This window comes from Myxocyprinus asiaticus, chromosome 27 (genome assembly GCF_019703515.2).
Source record: "Myxocyprinus asiaticus isolate MX2 ecotype Aquarium Trade chromosome 27, UBuf_Myxa_2, whole genome shotgun sequence".
In the NCBI taxonomy this organism is placed as follows: Eukaryota; Metazoa; Chordata; class Actinopteri; order Cypriniformes; family Catostomidae; genus Myxocyprinus; species Myxocyprinus asiaticus.
The window spans coordinates 35365846-35389683 of NC_059370.1; the positions used below are offsets into that span (position 1 = coordinate 35365846).

The following is a 23838-nucleotide window of genomic DNA, read 5'->3' on the forward strand; positions in this document are numbered from 1 at the left end:
TTTCTGAAGCAACCACGCCAATTTGTGTCAGTTTGATTGCTTGGCTGGGAATAGCTGGATATAACAGTGTGTGAGTAATGGAGCGAAAAATAAGTGTTTATAAAGTCATAATCAGCCATTGTACTCGTGATTTGTGTGAAAGTGAATAAAATGCCTGGTTTCACCAGGAAACCACAGCGAAACATAGATTGTGACACGTAAATCTCAGTTTGCAAAAATGTAATTACATTAATGTTCATTCAAGGAGACTAGGTTGGAATGATACCTCAAATCATATGGCTTGTTGACCAGAGGTGCGCTATTACTTTTCTAAGCAGTGTGACTTGAGATTTTCATCTTGCGAACTATAAAACTACCATAAATTTACATTGAAGGTGGGACCCGAGCCATATCTAGGCACCAGAATATTTTAGAGATGGGTGTGAGCTTTTTTACTTGTGGCAGTGTAAAGAAGCCCCTGAGGGACCTAGCAATGCTTAGGCACCAGAATATCATTAAAAAGATCATGAAAATAGTGTCTGGCCAACTCCATCACTGTGCTGGTGAGTTTTCCACAGTTAACAGTTTTGCAAGTTAATCCTGGTAAAAATGTATGACATATACAACACATTCATTAAATAATATACTGTCCTAACTACCGATGGGCACAGATCTATAGGAGCACTGGCAGTGTTAAAATTGATTTTCATTTCTTTCATTAATGAGTCTGTCTCAGGTGAGCCATCACATGCTGATGCCTTGAACTCTCTTCCAGCACTCACTGCAGCACCACATCCTGACATGTCTCCTCCTCTTCCTGCTTTGAATTACGAGTAGTCGACCAACCATTTTAAAAATGATTTCATGAATTGGGGGGGGGGTTGATAAAACCCAGACTTAACCTGAAACGATCCACTCCACTGTACAAGGTAAGGAAGATTGAGATAACATCTGCATCCACCATTCAGCCCTCTCAAATTGGCTTTACCTTTTGGTAGTTAAATATAAAATTCTGATTTAAATGTCACAACCTGAGTTTCAGTTATTAATTAACAACTTTTCCCTTGTTCATTGGGAATGGTCTCCTAAGCAACACAGTCATCAAGTTTTCCTGAATAAGAGCTCTGTTGAAGACAGTGTCGGTGACACAGAGTTAATTGAAAGTGGCTTGTTGTAGCCGCTAGTGTGGCGTGTTGGCCGACCGCTGCAAAGGTGCCATTAGTTTTCATTAGTGTCTGCTGTAGCTGTAGGGAATACATGCTCTGATCCGTCCTGCAGATCTGTAGTGTTCAAAGCTCAACAGCATGTGTCCACATGTGTCCTTCATCTAAAATGCATTATCTGTATTTTCCATCACTAAACTGGATCATTGCCATTTTATCTCTGAAAGAATGACTGATAGTTTGTTCAGTGGTGCCCAAAAGTCTGAGACCACAAGTAAAAAAAAAATGCTTCTAAACTATTCAGGACACTGTATTTTAAAGATAATTTTGTAAAAATCCAAATAACTTTACAGATCTTTATTGTAAAGGGATTAAACAATGTTTTCCATGCTTGTTCAATGAACCATAAACAATTAATGAACATGCACCTGTGGAACGGTCGTTAAGACACTAACAACTTACAGACGGTAGGCAATTAAGGTCACAGTTATAAAAACTTAGGACACTAAAAAGACCTTTCTACTGACTCTGAAAAACACCAAAACAAAGATGCCCAGGGTCCCTGCTCATCTGCGTGAACGTGCCTTAGGCATGCTGCATGGAGGCATGAGAACTGCAGATGTGGCCAAGGCAATAAATGGCAATGTCCGTACTGTGAAACACCTAAGACAGCGCTACAGGGAGACAGGAAGGACAGCTGATCGTCCTTGCAGTGGCAGACCACATGTAACAAATCCTGCACAGCATCGGTACATCCGAATATCACACCTGTGGGACAGGTACAGGATGGCAAAAACAACTGCCCCAGTTACACCAGGAACGCACAATCCCTCCATCAGTGCTCAGACTGTCCACAATAGGTTGAGAGAGGCTGGACTGAGGGCTTGTAGGCCTGTTGTAAGGCAGGTCCTTACCAGACATCCCTGGCATGAACCTGGCTAAAGGATGGCCCTCAGAGGTGGGTGATGATAAAGAGGGGGAGGGGCAGGTCGTTTCGCCATATCAGCCATTTCGGAAATAAAAGCAAAGCAACTGAATTTACTTTCCGTAAGAAGAGTTAATATGATCAAAATGTCACTAATTTGCTTTTTAAATTACCTAGAAAAAGAGTAGAATCTCAAACAATTCTTTACGTCATATCTTTTCTTCATTTACAATTTTCAAAACCATAAGCACTTTTCAGGTTTGGCAGAAAATAAATAAATAAATATTAGAGAGAAAAAAAATGGTCTCAGACTTTTGGACCCCACTGAATATTAATATGAATACATTCAAATGACTGTTTACTTGTAAACAACAGAGTCTAATGTGAGAATTTCAAAGAGTTTTTCTTTGTTCCAAACCCTCACCCAGAGCTGTTATTTTAATTAGTACTGGGGGGAATCAGATATTTAGATTCTGATGCCAATCCCTGGAGAGCTTTCAGTGGGGCAGACTCATTAATATACACTGTCCTCAAACTGACAGCTATCTCAACTTCTTTCCTCTCCCCCCATCCTCTTCCTCAGACACAACAACACACCAAATCTAGACAGAGTTAAAATAACAAAGACACAACAGAACCACAAACCGGAGCCTGAGACAGAGAGATGTCTGTTACTCACAGGGAGAGTGTGTGATGTGGGAAAGGCTTGGATCCGTTCCTTAAGACTTTGGATCTGGCTTTCGAGTTGTTGTTTTTCCTCTGAGCTCTTCTTCAACTCTGTTTCTCTCAATTTCAGATCCTCACGGAGCTTCAGCAGTTGCTACAGAAACCACAGAAGAAAATCGAAGGCATTAAAAACACAAAGAGAGATGAGCTTTATACAAAACTCCAAAAGCTTGACGTTCCACGTAGATGGGATCATCAGTATTTAGAGTGAACACATGCTGTACACAAAATGTTTAGTGGCAATTTGCACTGGTTCATTAAACTGAATGTTAGAAAATGTGTACTGCCTACCTAAAAAGCTTTTTTGAACAATATAAGACATTTAAATGTTTGATTTGGAAGTTTGACCACATTTTTGGCTTTCATAGGCAATTGGATTCAAATATTTGATTCAACATATACATGATGCCACAAAAAATGCTCTTTTAGGTAGGCAGAATATTTGTTTGTTTCTCTGTTTGTATATTTTATGATATTCTATTGTAGGCCTATCTAGTAATGGGTTTAGTGCCTCTGCCGACACCATAGTGACCTGCAGCTGTCAAATACCTGTTGGCCAAAGGCAGGTGTTGTTGATGTAGAGCTAACATGAAGTGGTTTTTGAAAAAATAGATAAATAAATAAAAACTACAAAACAAAGCTAAACTGAGCTCTGAAATTAGGGAATGTGAAGAAAACACTTCAACAATTCCAAAACTTGAAACAGTGATTACATCAAAATACAGTGACGGTAGAGTTTTTTAACGCCCAGCCAATTACTTAAAATGTATACTACTGGTAGCTTAGTATTTATTGTGTTATGACATCTTTATTGCCAGCTAATTTTATATTTGATGTTGACTTCATCTTGTAGATTACAGCCATAATTACTCTGATTGAGAATTTATTTCAGTTTAATGATTCAATTGAAGTATTCAACATTGTGAATTTTAATATGGTTAAAACAAATGCCATGATCAAAGTACAAATATCAGGGTGCAAATATCCCCCTTAATAAAAACATTAATTACTAACACTGGTAGGCATCTCACTAGGTTTTGAGACAGCCCATATCTTGCTATTTTTGTTTCAAATACTTATATCTCAGGTGTTATTATTATCTGTAATATGTGCTTATTTGATTACCTCTGGCTCATAAAGGCATTTCAACAGCATGCAACTGATATGACAGCTGTTCTCTGACCTCCAGAGGTGCTACGCCACTGACATTCAGAAATAAGAGGAAAATATTCGGCCGGTGTGCGTTTCAGTCAGAGATGAATAAATAGATTTTGTGCCTTGAGGATGTTTGTATCTCTGTAGCGGCTCAGGTGAGGGACTGATTAAATCCAAAGCTGGATATGCACAGAGGCTTTGTGTTTGTCTGAATTTAAATGTAGGCTGACTGCACCTCTGTAAATTAAAATACATTGTGTCTGTCGACATCAGAAAATGTATATGTAATTTTTATTATTTTTATTATTATTATTATTATTATATATATTTTTAAAGCATCCAACCTATTTATTTCTAAGCAGTGTTGGGGAATGACACTTTTAAAAATAACTTTGTTTACATTACATTACAGTTACTCCTAAAAAAGTAAAAAAAAGTAACTTTTTCTAATATAAGCTGGCGAAGTTTTCAATTTTATTTGTCACTAACCAATTATATATCCAGAAAGGTAACATGCATTACTTATTTGAAAAAGTAACTTCTTTGAAATGTATTTATAACTTTTTTGAAGAGTATAAACTCATTACTTCCAAAAAATAATCTGATTACGTAATGCGTGTTACTTCTAACACATTTTCCAAACTGAGCATTCACAAGGATGCTCATTTGTTGACAAACAGATTAAAGGCACGTTCGTTAAACCCGCTAGGTGTTTAGAAAATGGTTAAATAAGCAGATTTGTCATTACTGATACTGTTAAACGTTGATGAGAAGCCAGGAGCTATCTGAGCGACATAAACTGTGGTGATGTAACCTTTTTGTTTGCCTTCATGCGCAGCTCCTCATGAATAAATTAGACCGAGGGTGAGTTTAACACGCACTGAGCACAGAAGCGAATGTGTATCTTCAGCCCTGCATGCCATTTCAGTGTGATTCAGCTTTGAGAAATGACGTGCACTTTTTACTTCTTGTGACAGAAAAAGAGATTTTCTTACCAAGCTCATTGGAGATCAGTGGATAAATGTTTGTTTCTCAAACTCTAACTAATCACTTTGCGTATGTCTCTTATGTGACCTATACGGGCAGCAGTGCACGACGAAGCAAATCCGTCTTACAGCAAAGTAATGTTAAATATGCAGAATCTCAATAGGGCTCATTAGGAGTAAGTGCACACATTTAAAGAGAGACAAATGTCCCTCTCTTACATGGTTTCCTTCATGCCCTAATAACTCTCACATTGTAAGGTCACAGGCGTGTGTGGACATAGCGTCTATGTATTAAGTGCCTAAAGGATGTGTGAGGACTGAGGATGCTCTGTATGTGGGTGACTAGGTTCTTTTTGTTTACTTTATTTGATTAGTGTATGTCACTTTATTAGCTAGATAGGGTATACAATATTTGAAAGGAAATAAACTGGGTCACCTAATGGGTCAGGGGTTGGCTGCTTTGCTTGGCTGCTTAGACCCTGCTGGTAGAGGCCGTTACTACACCATTATGCTGCCAAAAAGCCTGTTTCTCCATTGACAGCCATTCAAAAGTAGCCATATATTCTGACAAAATAAATGTAATTTAATATTTCATTATATTAAATGTTTTACCAGGGCTCTTAAAAAAGAATGACTTACAAAGCTCCATGTTGCCCTGAATTCCCTCCCGAGTGTTTAGACAGCAGGTTAACAAGGTTATGTGGGATTTTAAACTTTTTTTAACAAGGACACCTATTGTTTGAATGCACAGAGGGTTTAAAAAACAAATCTCTCTGAAAACCAAACTCAGATCTCTGGGTCAGTCTGAGCGCGCGAAAGAACAATGAGGAACAGAGGCTGGTAGCAGGAAATTGCTGTAAAAATAGTGACAATCCTCAAGAGAAGATAAAATGATGTTTGATAAAAGAGATGAAAGTGCCTGATGGGTGGGAGACTTCAAGACCAACAAAATTTCCACTTCACATGACACGTTTTACATCTCTTGTGTTTACTATTGTGTGAGTGATTGATGACCTGAATGATCCACAGAAATGAAGTGTTTTTGCTCACTACTCCCTGATGATAACTCTCACATAGAATAACACTGCATTTATCGAGTAAGGAAACAGAAGATGTGTGTGAAAGCACACCAGATGAGTGATAGTTGACAAATTACCCCCATGCTGGTTTCGAACAGACAATCTTTCGGATACCAGGCCAGATCTTTAACCACTGTGCCACACCACTCCAAGTGACCACCCATGTCTTCAAAACCTCCAGCAATCTGAGCATACAGACCAAGGAGGTCTATAATAATTGCAGAGAGCTCTCAGTTTGCATTTCCATCCATCAATCATCAATGACAGTTACTCGGCTGGCCCATGTCCAATCAGAATTAAGCAACCTGCATGCGGTGAGCATTGCTCATGGGCACTCAGTTGCAGGGAAAGGGTTTTTAATTTTCTAATCACCGTAGCCGTAAATCCCAAGCAAGTAAACAAAGCCTCAGGAAAATGAAGTCTTGATAACAGATTGGCTGATGGCACCACAAGAACAGGACACGGTCCGAAGCTTCCCTAACGACTATCCTGACCTGTAACATCAAAATATCAGACAGGGGAAAATACAAGCCCATTTCACACCTTTAAATGATTAGTTCCTTATGCCATCCCAGATGTGTATGACTTTCTTTCTTCTTCAGAAGACAAATGAAGATTTTTAGAAGAATATTTCAGATCTGTAGGTCCATAAAATGCAAGTAAATGGGTGCCAAATTTTTGAAGCTCCAAAAAGCACTTAAAGCCATCATAAAAGTAATCCATCAGAATTCAGAGGATTAATTAATGTCTCCTGAAACGAAACGCTAGTTGTGCGTAAGAAATAGCTAAATATTGAAAACTATTTTTTACTAAAAATTCACAAGGGTCGAGGTCAAGCACGTTGACAAGTTCACGCGAGAACTGACGCGTGATATATGAAAAAAACGGAAGCACAGTGTTGTTTACAACAGAGGAGCATAGAGAATTATACATAAATGCCTCATTCGGCTGGTTTGGATATGTCAACTGCTGTGCCATTTTGGAAAGGTGAACAAGGACAGCTGTTTGAATTGGTTTGAAAGCAAGTGAGTGAGTGGAGGAGATGCCTCAGACTGAGCTCCTTGTTCAGACTGCTGCATAAACTTCTTTTGTGTGGAAACAGAATCACGTTCCAAATAAACAGCTGCTAATAAGGGATTTACATATGAATATCTATGCAGAGGAGGCTTTCGCGCTTAAGTCACATGAGAGTCAGTTTGAACCCCACCCTTGTCAACGTACAAACCTCAAGCTTGCCGGAAGTGAACATTTTTAGTAAAACAAGTTTTAAATATTGATCTATTTTTTTACAAACACCTAGAGTTTAGCTTCAGAAGACATTAATTAGACCACTGGAATCGTATGGATTATTTTTATGATGGCTATATGTACTTTTTGGAGCTTCAAAAAGTTCACTTGCATTTTATGGACCTACAGAGCTGAAATATTCTTCTAAAATTTTGTGTTGCTGAAGAACTATTCCTTTAAGAGCCCTCCAAAAAAATCAGTCAATACCAAACATCTACTTTAAAGGGGTCATGTCACGAGGAATACAATTTTCCTTGATATTTTGACAAATAAGAGGTCTTTCTACTATAAAAACATACTGTGAATTATAGAACTCAAAAATTAATCCCCAATGCAATAAAAGCATTTATTGAAACCAAGCTGCCAAAACACCTCATTCTCTAAAGGGTACTCATTAATTCATGACCGCCTCTACAACATCAACATCAACGCCTACTTTACATCATCACACCCTTTGCCACGCCCATTGGGGCTCAGTTCGAACTCAGAGAGAGCAGGACAAACAGGCCTAGTGTGGACTAACTATTCCTGAACACCGCCCATCTGTGCTATTTTTAATTGTTGGTGAATGTAAACATGCACTAGATGGATGTCTTTGACAGTTTTGATGCGTTTCCAGCGATGTGCATTTCAGTTTAATATGATACTGGAAACTGGATGTGTGTGTCTACATTGTGCTTTTGGTCATGTGGATGTGTCTTCAGCGTTTTTCAATGTTGATTGCATGTTTTGTCAACTCGTATCAGCGTGATTGCTTGTGAACCAGTCATAAAACGATTCAAGCTTTGCTAAGGAATTGTTATTGAAGGATGGGGACGTTAACACACTTGGACCGGATCAAAAACATAAGTAAACAGTTCCATTCATTTCAAATGTCATGACTGTTTGATAGTTTATGGTGCTGACACACTGTTTACACTGGGCTAACTTTGCTAACATTATCAGTGGACATCTTATAAAACTATAACAAAAGAGCATTTCATGACCCCTTTAACATAATAAAATATTTGCAAGAATTTGTTGCATGCAAAAAAATCAATTTTGTCAGAATACACAGCTACCTTTGTATGGCTATCAATGGAGAAAGATGCTTTTTGCCCCCATAATGGTGTAGTTACGGCATCTACCAGCAGGGCCTTATTGCCAACGCTGACCAGCCAAACCTTGACCCCTTGATGCTTCTGCCTTGATTATTGTCTGGCATAGTGTGTGTGTACCTTCTGCATGCCCTGAAGTGCCTGCTGCAGGAAGCTGAGCTGCTGCTGGCGAGTGGTGTCCTCCTCGCTTTGCTGGGGCTGAGCTTTTCCCTGCTCCTGTTTCAACAGCTCCACCTCATTTCTGTAGGCATCCAGCTGACACCGCAGACTGTCATTCTCCTCTTTCAGAGCTTCCACCTGCGCCAGTGGCCCTGGGAGGGGGAGAAGAGCGAGTTGGAGAGATATGAAAAATGACAATCGTATTGGAGACAGGAAAGGGAAATAAGCAGACAGAGACACATGAGTGAAGAAGGCAGAGGTGAAAAACAATAACGGAAAAAAAGGTAAGAGGTGTACCGGAGAGGACATTTAGGGGAGGAAAATGAGAGAGAGAGGCATATAATAATAGCTGTGTGCAGAGTAATAAGTCACAGTGGTGGCAGCGGTAAGGCTTGGAAAGGGGGAAAGGATTGAAAGTGGATGTATTTGGAGATGGAAAAAGTAGCAGAAAAGAGCGTTCCTCAAAGGCTGCTTATAGAAAGCCATTGATGGACTGAGATGAAAGGACCCTCGGTGCCACTGCCGCGTTTGCTTCACTTTCAGAGGCTAATTAGAGAGGATTAAATGGAGGGAAAGTGTATTACTTAATGCTTCACTTAATGTACCATGGGCATTGTTATCAAATGGCTGTAATTAAAACGGACGCAAAAGGGTTCTTCACACCGAGACATTCCGTCATTCAGCCGTCTCTTAACAACCAGATGATCAGAGACACCACCTCTGCTCCATGTCTAGAGGATAAGATAACAGGATTATGCGGAGAACCGTGTCCATCTTAGATTGGGCTGGGAGAGAGAGGAAATGTCTGATCAGGCATCTGATGAAGGATCTTTCGGTAGTGCTAAAGGAGGATAGGAGTCTTAGTGATGTGGGCAGAAGATAAGGGAAGCCAGGTTGAGATATGAACAGAATTTGTGGCTGTTGGGAAAAGCATAATCACCTGGCAATGGCAGTATATTGGCTCATTGACATTTTAAGGCATCCCAGGTGCACTCTCAATGCAAAAGCTTTTCACAAAGGTAGGCAACAACATTATGCTGCCTATTTAAGATACCTCATTTTGGCCAAACTTTATAGCTAGGGTAAACTTCATTTTTTCCCACATGCCATTCTGATTGTGCACGGTCGAGCACTTTTGCCACACTAATACGTTTTCGTTTGAAAACGCATATTTTTCTCTATGCTTTGGTCTTCCGTCCACACTGAGACAGCGTCTTGTCAGCGAAAACAAAGCTTTTGAAAATGCTCTCCCAAGTGGATACATTTTAAAATGCCATCTTCGCTTTTTAGTGTGGACTGCGATATATCCGAAAAGGATGACGTACTGTATTTGTTGTCATGTGATGCAGTCATGTGATCTATCAAACCAAAACAATCAAGATGGCAGCCTGTGTTACAGCGCGCTGTTGTGCCTGATTTTCACTAGCATTGTTAAAGACAAATGTTACTTTGTACAACCTTCACACTGCATTCCTTCAAAGAAGTTTACTTAGAATTGCTGTCCGGCAACAGAACATGAGGACAACTACATTTTAGACCGTACATGGAACAGCAGTTTTTCACATGCACAGTAAGGGGGTTTAAGCATTTCACACGTGTGGATGAGCAACTTTTGGAAAACACTATGACTGCTTTGTGATACTCTTGTACCGACGATGTTGAGACACAGACGGTGAGCATGTGTAAAAAAAACAGGCAGCGCGCGTTCTGTGCTGATGACGAAATTTGCGCGTGACGTACCGACATGCAAAAAAACGAAGTATACTTAGGCCTCAGTGCAGCATCGCATGTATCCTTCATGGAGAGGGTGCATTGCAATGAGCTTGGTGGAAAACAATCAACCAAGATGGTGGTCGAGACAAATGTTATTAATAGGATAATAAATGTATTTCATTCAATACTGATAAGTAATACATAAAATAATATAAAATATTTCACCCATTAAATGTGTGATATGTTTTTTTTTTTTTTTTTGCTTATTAGAGTATCACCTAGCAATGTGCTAACGTAAAATTCTGTTGGAATTCATTTGTGCTGAGTCTCCCGTGTACTTTGCATGAGCTGTTGCTACCTATGTGGAGCGCTCCAAATTGGTCACTTATGGGATTCCATGACGTTTAGGATGCTGCCTTAGAAGTTAGCTGCCTATTTAAAAGTTTATATCGAGATATGTATATATTGTAAGAGGACACGTGCCCGTTAACTCTGGGGGTGAAAAAAAACAAACAAGCGGGATGGGCTGCAGGTAGGATGGAGGTGTTCTTACACATCTGCAGGTACATGGGTGGCTTTATCTACGAGAGAAGTTAATAAGACTAAAATTCACAGGGAGAGTTTAGCACAAGCCACTTTTCCCCTTTAAGGAGGTTACTCATCTTACTGGCAGGTATGAAATATTTGTTTTCATTAACAACAAAGGTGTTGAATTACCTCCTTCATTAACCGAGTGGATCTCCTGCCCAATCCTATCTGATGATATCCTCTCAAATATCTGACAACCCACTGACAGTGATCGTTATCATTGTTTTCTAATAACTAAGGTCACACATGAGAAGATGTGAGAATCAAACACGGTAAATGGATGATTACATTTGCATATATCTGCATGCTAATGAGGGCCCTTGTCACATCTAAGAATCTCAGAGAGTTGCAAGCTACGTATGGAGTGCCGACAGGGGTCTCGCTTAAAATTTACTGCAAAGAGGGTATGTGTGTGTTTAACAGCCAAGTGGTCATACAAAGGCAAAACAGACACTGATAAACCAAACTGATAATTTTACCCTATTCCATGATTCTCTCTCCTGACCAGCCACAGTTCTGGTTATCTAATAGCACTTTTGTGACAAGCAGAACCTGAAATAATCAGGAAGAGCAGCAGGCAGACTCATGCTTGGCTCTGTTCCACCACATTCTAAAAGTCACAGGGGGTTAGTAGGAACAGTAATACAAAAACGACACTGTTTTGCCATGATGAAATCGGCTGCCGACACACAGATTTGATTTGTAAAGGGTACAATTGCTCAGCCATGTGCACTGCTGCTATCCAAAGAGCATGCTGATGTTGGAGCCATGACCTTGGTTTGCAGAAGTATTTAAACTCATGGAGTAACAGCAGGTGGTGCGAGTTTGAATCCATCTAAAAACACTTCCTGTTTTTACTCCACTGTCTACTTTATATGGCAATGAAAAGTGGCAAAAAAGGCCAAAGGAGCACACTGAAAGTGGAGAATGACCATCTCATCTGATTACTGCCTCACCATTCAAGAAATAGTAAGTAATGATAAATTTTATTTTTATTTTTGGTTGAACTATTTTAACTTTGTCCCATTTCCAATTTGAATGGGCATATGATTGACGTGTGGTTTGGGCTCCTGCTAGTTTTGTTGTTGAAAAGGCCACATAATGGGCATTGATGTCTAAATAGTTTTCTCTGACACCAAAAGACGTGAAGATGTTTGGCCAAAATGGTGGTCTTACAGGGAAGGGCAATTCTAGGAGCTTCATTAGTTCCTGAAAGAATGTTTATTGAGAAAACCTCTGAGAAAAGTGGCAGTTACACAGCCTGAACCAGACATATAGTGACATGGGTCATTAAACAGTCAGGGCTTTTCTAGAAGCTGGGTCCCAGTTTTTCTCTTCATTTATACTGTGAGAATTTGCTGGTTATATCTTCATTCTGCACATTTATTAGCACTGTATGTTCAGAGTAGAGAAAGCGTTCCTCATAAAATTCACAAATCACCGCTGGATTCAATTTGCAATCAGCACCGAACTTTGAAACATGTTTAATAATAATCAGCATTACATTTGAACCATCATTTTGATCCTGGTTTTAATTTGAAGAAATATACTGTCTTAACCCAGTGAGTTTTATGACAGGGATCTGTAATTAATATGTAAATATTCAATTAAAAAGGACCTACAATAAAACATGGCAGTGACCATCATCTGTTTCCATATTGCAACTTGAGTTTTGACTTAACTTTTCACCATAACTATTTTTTTCATAGCTTGTGAAATTTGACAAGTGTACATGCATTTTTTCAGTCTGCTTGATCAGCCTTTTACGTCAGCGATCAAACTAGTTAGCTGTTTAAAATGGCAGTAGCAAACTTGCATTTTTAAATTCATCAGCACAAGCTACTTGAGACAACTAAAATAGTATTTAGTTGTCACTCAAAGAAGAAGTTAAAAAGTAACAACTTTTATTATATGCCCCTGCAGGTTAAAGTTGAAATAACTGATTGATTTGATCAAATTAAGGGATGTAACAGAAACTGTATTCCAGTAAAACCTAATTAAAATATCCAGCATTTGCTCTAAACTCTGCTCAAGTGAATCCTTACAGGTGCAACCCACCCTATGAGAATGTTGATGCACTTGTAGTGCTTCTATAGTTTTGGGAAGGATTCTGATCTTGTCCTTCTGCGTGAACACTGAGTGCCAATCTGGAACAGTGTATACCTGAGTCGTCAGAGTCCTTGCTTTCCGGGGCATCTTCCATGTCATCATCTGACATCTCCATTTCCTCCTCTCTTCGAATTCCCATCAGCTCTTCGTTGTGGATGTTTCTGATCTCCTGCGAATGACAGGAACAGAGTATGTAATCACAACTGCTACTTGATGATCTGTATCACACTTTGATTAAAACAGAAAATATATGGGCCAGAAATGTAATAAGCCGTCCTATCCGGTCGATCAGATCATAAAATGTAAGAACTGTCCTCAAGAGCCATAAGAGCATGTGGCCCAGTTCCAGCGGTAAGGATGCACAAAGACATCTGATGTTGGCTGACCTTGTCAAAGCACATAGTCAGTGGACAAACATTGCATAGGGACTCCTTAATGTGTTATAATGGCTGCCAGCAGAGCTTGAATGTGGCAGGATGTGATTGCACAACCACCACAGATTTGCAGGGCTGAGCAGGGGCAGATGAAGCAGATGTCTGGGCATGGGTGCTGCCCTGTTGGCGGTCATGATGAGGAAGCTCTCCGGCTAATGAGGCATGCGCACAGAAGAGTGGTGCGGCTGTGCAAAGGCACAACATGACCGCCACAGGGAGAGAAACTCGCTCCCTGACAACAAACAAAAGGCCCAGCCTAAACAGAACCATCTGTCTAGCACAGCAACACATGATCTCGCTGAGAATTATGGAGGTCGAGCAGGTAGCGCAAATGCAAACAGTCCTATCTGCCCAATATTTGGGAAAGAAATGATATGGGCAACAACAGAAAGGCAACTAGCTCTGTTTGAAGTTGCCTCTGGAAGAGCGTAAATTAAAAAAAATCCATTCCAATCTTTAACACAGGAAGCCTTGCTGCCCGAAGTGTAAATGGACTGTAATTGAATTCAGGTCGTCTAGGCAACTGCAAATAACTGGTGTATTGTTTGGAATAACAATCAGCCTGACATCCCAAACTGAGGACATCCTGCAATATTGATTGGATGAAACCTTGCTGCGTTAAAACCAACACTTACCAAAGCGTTGTTTAGTCAAGAAATGACCAGGTAAATTTGCAGGAGAGTTCAAGGAAATGAGGATAAAAATCCCCTGAATTCCATCAAGCCTGAACGTAGCTCTGGGTCCACAAATCAACTGAAACCAGCATCTTACCATCAAATTTATGAGAGAAGCACAGCAATGGTCCACACAGCTCAGAGGGTGACTGAGGCAGAGTAAACAGAGATTTAAAATAGTGTTACCTATTATCAATTACTCGCTGTCACCTGCTCCAAATCTAACACTCTTTAACTAACCATGTTCTGGTCTGCCACAACCTCTACCTACAGTGATAAACATTAAAACACCAATAATGGGCTCTTTTAAATCATAAACATTTCAAATCTAAAGTTCAAAGGCTTGTTCGAAAGCGTGGCATCTCCCTGAAGCCCTGCATTGTCATATGAGAAGGATTCAGACAGCTTTGAGATTGGCTCTTCTCAATGCATTATGTAAAAGGTGAGAGAGGCCAGCTAACTCTCTCTTATTCTCAAATGAGGCTTCACCCCTCCGTGACAGCATTGAGACTACTTCCTGTCTCAGCAACAGTGAAACTGCAAGCACAGTGCCAGCCCGAGAGCAAGAAGAGTCTCATAAATGAGACTGAACATATTCAACTTGAGTCAAACGGTCAGAACAAAAGGCTAAGGGGCGAAATACAAGACGTGTGTGTACATCAGCTTACCAAACTGAGCTAGGCTTATTAGGGTTGTTGCACATACATTCTTGCTGTCTGATGGGAGAATCGAGAGTGCAAAATGAGAGAAACTCAATAAAAGAGAGAACTCAATAAGGCCATAATTACAGCACCTTTAATAAGCCCCTTTCACAGCTAAAGAATAGGGAAAGAGCTAATGGAACTCTATGTAACTGATTCATTTGGAGAATGACATCTAAAATGGCAAATAAGGCAGCCAATGAAGGTCTTCCCGAAACAATGAAGTATTCACTTAGTTCACTAAGTTAACAAAGCTGTGATGGCCAGTAATTGCAAAGAGTCTTAATGTGCTTCACAATAGCTTGGAAATGGAAGGACGTGACCACAACTTCTTATGGAAATACATTTTCCTTTTCAGGGCTGATGACACTGAAATTCTGCTTGTCTGATCACGGGACACAGAGATTGGGCTGTACACTGGAAATTAATTAAATAAAATGGATTATACATTTGAGTTAAGCCATTTAAAAAGGTAGTATCTGCGACATGAAGCAACTCAAGTTTTAAACACCTACCTTACAAAGTGAGGAGACTCTTTCGGCTCAGCATTTACCTGCATGTTCAAACACCTTAAAGCCAACATGAAACAGCATTAACAACCCATTTTACTTTATTAATGTGACGTTTCTGAGTCACATTGTTGTGTTAACTATTGGCAAGATTTAGAAAAGGGCTGCATTACTTGCAACAGTAGCCTAAAACAATGCCTGAACAGCTATTTGACTATCAGCTAACATTATTTTCCCCACTCATGTGGCCTAGGTGATGTCAGCTGAAAGGAAAGTCCTTTCAGAGGGGGAGCAAGTTAGTAAATTTTAATGAGTGACTCCAAGGACAAACTTTTACTTCTACTTTTACTTACAAACGTTTACTGATGTATCATTAAGAAATATATTAACAAAGTAAATAGGGTCAATTCTTTTACTTCATGTTGACTTTAAAGTTATGAGAATTACAATAACCTGAACTACAGTCTTTAAAGTTGCTGTAAGCAGTTTAAGGGTTCTGAAGCTTTCACATGACTGAGTCGTTGAATTAGCCAGGCCCCCTCATTCCAAAACCCCGCCCTTCAAATATAATTTTGAGAGCAAAACCAAGCAAAAAAGCATCAATGTTCCTGTGGCTGTCAAATTCAACAGTGGAACAATAGCGCCCTCAACTGACAACATTATGAATCATAGCCTCAATGATCCGCTTCAAATACAACACTATGAGAACGAGCAAAATGACTGACAGGTGAAAAGTGTCAATGTCCGCAGTCCATGGACAAGTTTGTTTGCTGTTTACAAAGTCTAGAGTTGTCACGGAGACCAGTGAGATACCTCAGGACACTTATTAAATTAATATCTTTAAGGGAGTAGGAACATTTTTTGCATAATCTCCCATGAAAAAAATCACTTACAGCACCTTTAATTGATTCCACAATCATTTGCAGAGCAAGAGTTCTAATATTAGAATCATCTTTATTAGATGTAAACAATATCAACCCTCTGATCCATGTAAAATGGTGTTTTAATGCTGCCTGCAATGAAAATTAAGGTGCTAATTACATACCAGATTGGGTCTTCGTGCACTAATAATCAAAGAGATCTCTCAAAACTTACCTAATGACCATAGAAAACAAAGGAAAAAAAAAAAAAAACATTTTACTTGAACAGAAAAATGCAGTTTCACTTATGAATAAAAGGTTCTGCTTCAATCCTCTATCGACCATAAGAATTTTTCTCTTGTATTGAGCTTTGGTATATTCAGTGTACATTTATTCATTTGGCAGACACTTTTATCCAAGTAGTATGTATGTTCCCTGGGAATTAAAACCTTTTAAAGCCGTTTTTATGCTTTGCCAGTTGGGCTGCAGGAATCCTATAATCTATATTTTTTTTTGTTAAGAGTTGCTTAGTGTTACCTGCCGAATGGCTGTCAGCTGCTGAGAAATCTTACTGCTGAGTGTTTCAGTTATCAAACGTTCTTGGCTTCAATGAACATTCACATCAAAGAAAAATAATTGGACTTCAGTTAAGGGATACATTGAGTGCTTGTAGGGAAGGGAAAATGGACAGAGGAAAGCATAACATTCACATAATTATCACTGTAAATGTGAAGCATGAACATATTCACGAAAAGAAATGAAAACACCAACCTCTGCTTGCTTTCGCCACATGTCCAGGTTCTTGCGTTGGGCTTTGGAGAAATGGTCCCATGCCTTTTGTTTGGAGGCAGCGTGGAATACAGACACAATCTGCTCAACTGTGGCAGGGGATGCAGGGGCCAGTTTGGGGCATCCAAAGAAAGAAAGAGAGAGAGGGGCGATTGGGAAGGTGCAGAGGAGTGAAAAAACTTGTGTCAGGTCGGAAGTGATGTTTTTTCCCCTCCCCCCCTCTATACAGTACATGGGTGATTCTCAAGAAATCTGACTTGAAAAAGTCCTGGTCATATTTAACCTCAAATCAATATAAAATAAATACAAAATTAAATTTTGCATAAAGAAAATGAAGCCTTCATTTAGGATCATTTGGATGTTTTGCATTTTTTTTCAGGCACATTTTACCTCCCCAATTCTCATTACCGTAAGGGTTTAGACATTTTACTATTTCCATTGTTTTAAATGATGATTCTCATTATCATAATAGTCTTTACAGGAAAAAAAATATATGTTGTACAATGAAAAAAAAAATGAAAGGCAGTACCAAGGGAGTACAACTATGATGTATAAATACTTTACACTTTAAATATGCCATAACTAAAATATCATAAAGACCCATTTTTTCAGCATTATGGTAACTGGGGGGTAATAGCCATAAAAATAGGCCTCATTTTCATTTTCTATATGCAAAATATAGTATTTTATTTGTTTCTCTTGATTTTGGAGTAGAATAGGACCAGGATATTTCACAGGTTCAAAGAAAATCACCAACAAACACTGAGCTGGGGTGACTTAGCTACAGGGATGATCTGAATAAGATCTTTTGTGTTGCAAATCATTATCAATCTCTCCAGCACTATCCATCCACAGGTAGTTTAGACTTGGGAAGACTTTTGGGGAAATCAATCAGTAGCAAAGTGAATTTTCTAGCTTTACCTGAGAACAACTTTTCCAGGCAATATTTCTTCTTTGTCAATTACCACAACACCTCTCACCTTCATTGACCGGATAGTCAAAGGATCCCTTCCATTTTGTAAGAGTACATTTACATTTACATTTATTCATTTGGCAGACGCTTTTATCCAAAGCGAATAACAAGAGAGGAAAACATAAGCGAATCGTCTTAGGAGACATTGAGTGGAAGCCTAATGAAATTAATGTTTCATCTATGACAGGCTGAGCTCATTACTTCACTGTGTATAGATTAGAAAGAATGTCTCACTTATGTAAACTCATTAGAGCAAACCTTCCATCATCTGTTTAGAATTAAGAGACAAGGCAGTCAATCAACTATTTTGGGGGGCTTGAGAGCTTTGAATGTCTCGAGGTACATGACATTAATTTCCTGTTAAAATTAAAGACAGGAGGAAGGCTAAGGACTAAAAAAAGAACAGCTGTTGAGAATCACAGCTGCTAATGGAATATGGTGCTATGACATCTTTGACACCACAAAACCCTTCAATTATTCTAAACCAATATTTGTTTGTCTAATACTTATTAGAGAAATCTGTCAGGCCTAATACTGTAGCTACTCACATAACTAGTTTATTTGAGATTATCACATTTCAAAGAGTTTTAGACAAATCATCTGTGTATTAACACTGAAACCGGTGCCTGGGAACTGACATCAGTGCATCCTTCAACTTAACTGATAGCACTGCGAGACAGAAACACTGATGCCAAAGTCTTGATGGATGCATGACATCATAACTGATGGTAAGATGTATAACCTATGCAGATACACTCAACAATTTCCTCTCTTCACCTTCCTCTCCCCCTCCTCCTTCCCCTCCCTATTAAGGGGTTAAAAAACCCTGGAGAGTTTGGAAGGCTGTCAAACGTCTGTCTGCAGCAAAGGCATGCTCGAGAGAGAGGCCAGATCTATAGTGACTTCAGCATCCTTTAATTCAATGGAAGAGATCGATGACAAAGCTGGGAGGGAAAGCATGTGCCTGAGTGTATGCATGTGCATCTAACAGCTTGTAGGTGGGTGTACGTGTGCAGGTGTATAGAAGTGTATTGAGTGGTTTTTCTGATGTGCGGAACATTGAACATTGCTGTGGTGCTGTATGACACACCAGTGTCAGTAGTGCAAATACATTTTGCCTGTTCCCCATTGACATGAATACAATAAAACACCAATTATGTATTGTAATTGTGTAGTAAAGGTATAACTTGCATCTTAGGCCTAAAATGTAAGCCGCTTTTCCACCATCGGACCGAATGGTTCTCGTTGCGGAATCATGCTGTTCCTGGCTCTTTTTCCACTCTGGTGCTGTGAAATCAGAATTAGAATGGACTGACTGAGCAAGTGACCAATCCTGAGTTGCCACATACTAAAGGCATTCCACCAGCACAGTAGAACACAGTGAACTAACTGTATTCAAGTGGAAGTGTTACTGAAATCGTTACTATGCTCAGAAATGTTTGGCCTGATGGTGGAAAAATGCATATAGTCTACGCAAGTACATGAACGCAAGCGCAAGCTCGATTCCATGCATTGTTGACTTCTGAAATGAGTCAGAATGCAATTCTTAAGGAAGTGCAACTGAGTTACATCCTCAGCATTGACACAAGGGGTGCTATATAATTATAATTAATAATTTATCACACATTTTGCACACATACAGTGAAATTATTTTTTTCAGAGAACAGGGTCAGCCATGATATGGCTACCCTGGAGCAGATAGGGTCAAGGGCCTTGCTCAAGGGCCCAACAGTGGTGTCTTGGCAGTGCTGGGACTTGAACCCCCAACCTTCTGATCATTAACCCAGAGCATTAACCGCTGAGCCACCACTTGACCATTTGACAAGAATCTTGTCGAGCAAATTAGAACTTGAGTACTGGGGGTGTTAACACCACACTGAAAACGCTAAAACGTTTTTCAACTGATTGAGTAAACTTGATCCCTCAATTGAATTGAGTAATGGCATCTCCAAAACTTTTGCAATTAAGTTCACTTAACTTGGTGTTCATATAGATTAAACTTAACTTTTTAGGTTAAGATAACTTGATGCAAGTATACTTAACTCATATTTGCTATTTAAATACTGTTGTTTCCACTTCATAATTTTAGTTGAATTGACTCAAATTTAGATCATACAATAACACAGCTCAAATTATTGGGACTATTACAACCAATTCAAGGTCAGTCATAAAATAAACTTAATTCACCACTGTAATGCATATATACCTGTACTTCAGTTGCACATGCACAAGGTGAAGTGAAATGAAATGAACAGGGTCCAACTTGACCAAAGGGGACACAGATCACCCTAAAGGCTAATTTATACTGTACTTACTGGGCAAACAGGCTTGTGCAGAAGTATACTTTTTTTTACATGATATGCAACACAAACTTTACAAAGACAGCGCGGCCACGACAAATGAGTAGAGAAAAATTAGAGTTTTTAAAAATGTCCAAGAGGCCGTGACAAGTTCAATAAAGCAAAGAAGCAAAGCAGTGATAAAAGTGGCAGTCGATGGAGAGAAAAACCTGCATTATTGGCTTTACTTGTGGCTTGAACAGTATGTTAAAACACAACCATTAACCGAAATTAACACATTTTAAAACTCCGCCGCACTTAAGTATAAACACCAGCTTTGTTCGCAGAGGGTGCGTTTATTCGCCCAAGAGAAAAAGTTTGTCTTCTTCCAAAGTATAAACCAGGCTTAATGGTGTCATCACACAAAAACAACTATTTGCAACAAAACAACATAAATATTACTACTAAAGAGCTAAAACCTCTATGGATTCTTTATAACTATTTAAATGCCCACATAGGTTCCCTTTGACCTAGGTAAAATAATTCAATAACTCAAGTGCAAGTTATTCCGGGTATTCCACATAGCCTGAATTTTGTACTCAATCTTTTGAGTTATTAACACTTAAAATCTTAAGTTTATTGATTTTTAAGATATATAAATTCAAGGAACTTAGATATTTGAGTTCTGAGCTCAAAGATTGACATTTCAAGTAATGTTTAATGTAAAATTTTTCAGTAATGACAGCATTAAGGTTTACAGTGCACAACAAAGCAAGAACACATGTATGTACTGGACCCTGTTAGCCAAGCACTTATGTCAGAATTGGTATACTTGCAAATATATATTTCTGGCTTTTCTCTACATTTATATCCCCTCTACTTTTCTAACAAATATTCTAACTATTCTAACTATTTCAAGCATGTCTTTCATTGAATGTCTCTCATTTTTGCATATTAATCAATTAACATTTTCAAAAAGGCAGGTTATGGGTGGGGGAGATTTACAGATACAGTACATGTTCTCACCTTTCCTAAAGTTGGGGGAAGGCATGTCCTGGCAGATGAAGCCTGTATCTCAGGGAAGGTGATGATTTGTCTTTTGAAAACCATGGATTTCAACCTGCCACTAGAGACGTATTTGTAAATACACATGTGTCTCTTGTTGGCTGCAAATGCTTGTAAATCGGCCCTTAGGGTTTTCAATCTCTATCTAACATCAGGATAGGTGCAACTTAAAGACGCGTTATCCTAATATATAAAAATCAGTGTTTCTTCAATCTTCACAGATTGACAGGATATCTTAGAATGTCGTAAGACAGTTAGACAAAGAAACTTACCACTCCATTGAATGTTTCCATCAAATTTGGAATATATGACACCACAGGGAGACGATTTGATACAAAGACTGTTAAATCAAGCATTATTCCTGCAATGTCTCAATGATTTCCAGTCATATCAATGAACAGAAATAATGAACAGTCAAGTCTTTAGAAGTGATGCATAACGCCTTATCATGTCCCTGTATACATAATTCAACTTAATAATCAGTTGTATGTTCTTGTAAATAAAGTTATAATACTGTACATTATAATACTTAGCATCTACTGTATGCTTGTACTGTACCATAAGAGTCAAAAGCATTAAAACACATGATCAAGTGTTACATCATTTGCTATCATGTGTTATTATAATGCATTTACTCACTCTTTAAATGTGTAACTATGAAAACGTAAGCATTATAATGTATTAAAACTGTGGTTTTAAGTAATTTCCAAAAAGATATAACAGATTACAATGTGTATAATAAGGCATTATAAATACCTTTATAATGCATCATACATTGGCTTCATGTAAAGTTTTACTGAGGATGAAAAGCACAATGCCTGTATGTGTGTGTTAAGCATGTGTGCAGGTTGTTGATTTCTTTAATTGTGTGTAAGCTGCATTAGAGGTGTTTGATTCTCTCAAAGCTCAAATCTATGTTATTTTAGCAAACAGTCAACCACTTACACTTGGAAATCTAGTTACTATTTGGGGTTACCAAGAATTTCACACACCACTGCACTTGTGTATATGGCTGTGTGACAATAAAGTGATTTGATTTACTTACTTTTAATCTATGAAGGGTCATCAGGTGTGCTGTCCAGAGACTAAGCACTTTAACAAATTCGCAGACACAAGGTCTTGATGGTTTATCTTCCACCAGATATGTTAAAATGGCAGGCCTATTGCTGTGCACTAATACAGTTTAAATACTCTACCTGTTCAGCATTCAGCTCAAAAGAGGGAGAGACCTGCAGGACTTACCTTCAGTCCACAATGATCTCAGATCAAAGCATGTATCACCATAAAACCAGGTAATGTATGAGTTGAAATAAAAAAGTAACTGATGTCGAAGGGTATAGTGAGAAATGTGTTTGTGCTGCTACTGAGGTCAAAAGTTGGGGAGATTTTCTTCGTAACACTAAAACACCCTTTGCCATGACATTTAAAAGTTAAGCTTTCCAAATAAATATTTCTAAAAACCTCCAGCTGTTTTTCAATTTCAACAAATATATGGTACACATACACACACATTTAAATAAATTTTCATCAACAAATGCCCATGTTGGATATTCAAATATGCAAACTTTGTTTGTTACAAGACTCACATTTTATACCCTAAGATTTCCTGTGCTGTGTCCTTGCTAAATCTTTATTATTTTTCTATCTCTTGTACCAGAGTTTCGTATAAATGAAATATTAAATGGTGGCATCTTTTTTGGACTCATTGTTCTAAGTTCACTGTGAATACCCACAAACTCCCCAGATACTTGAATCAAATATGCACTGAATTTTGCCTGCTCATGCATAAAGAAAACTACATGTGTGTGTGTGTGTGTGTGTTTAAGAGTGGTAGTTCGGTTCCATTTCTCTGGGCACTGGATCAATCAAGTGCAAAGCACTGCTGCATTGGGTGCACTATCAAGATGGCAGGAAGTGAAGTGCAATCATGCAGTCACTGACAGCACCCATTTGCTGAATGCTTCCATTGTGTCTGATACTCTAAGAACTTATAGTGCTCATGCATATGGGGAGAAAAAGTTTTACTAGCTTTTGAAACAGAACCAATATCGGTATAAAGAAACACTTACACTGCACTAAAATCCCAGCAAGGGCATTCTTGAACTTCTCCTTGGCTTCCTCCATCTCCTTCTCATGGGCGGCTTTCTCGTTCATCAGCCTGCGAATGTGGCTATTGGAGGACTGGACCATGGAATAGAAGTTGTTGGCGTTCCGACGGTTTACCTCCCCTCGTTCAACCCAGGTCAGCAGGACACGCACCGCCTCGGGAAATTTGGAGTCATCTGAGTGGAGAAAGGAGAAATGGTGGGAAAGAAACAGATGGTGGGAAGGGAGCTGAGTACAATGTTGGAGAGGAACACTTCTCATCTGGGACCTTCTAGTGTCAAAAATTATTAGCAGAACATGTTTATTGGGCCAAAAGAGACTAGAGGATATTTAGAAGAGGACAACAAAACAGAAAAGGACATATACGCCATGCAACAGGCAATAAAATCTTGTCAAGCGTAACGCATGGATTTAATTGTGTGCATTCTGTAAAATGTGGTAATATGGCATGAAAAAAAAAAAGAAATGTTGGGGGGTTGTTC

The 23838-nt window shown here is 38.9% G+C and overlaps 1 protein-coding gene across 9 annotated transcripts in view; it reads right to left on the bottom strand.

Annotated features, from left to right (window-relative positions):
* LOC127418360 (ecto-NOX disulfide-thiol exchanger 2-like) overlaps positions 1 to 23838 on the bottom strand; it is a 246547-nt gene that overhangs the window by 14418 nt on the left and 208291 nt on the right. For all 9 annotated transcript variants that reach the window (XM_051658962.1, XM_051658960.1, XM_051658955.1 and 6 more), the window contains 5 exons: positions 23320 to 23532; positions 16916 to 17022; positions 13021 to 13135; positions 8518 to 8708; positions 2747 to 2887 (listed from right to left, as the gene is read on the bottom strand). In XM_051658962.1, the coding sequence (XP_051514922.1) occupies positions 2747 to 2887; positions 8518 to 8708; positions 13021 to 13135; positions 16916 to 17022; positions 23320 to 23532 (767 nt within the window). The remainder of the gene's footprint in view (positions 1 to 2746; positions 2888 to 8517; positions 8709 to 13020; positions 13136 to 16915; positions 17023 to 23319; positions 23533 to 23838) is intronic.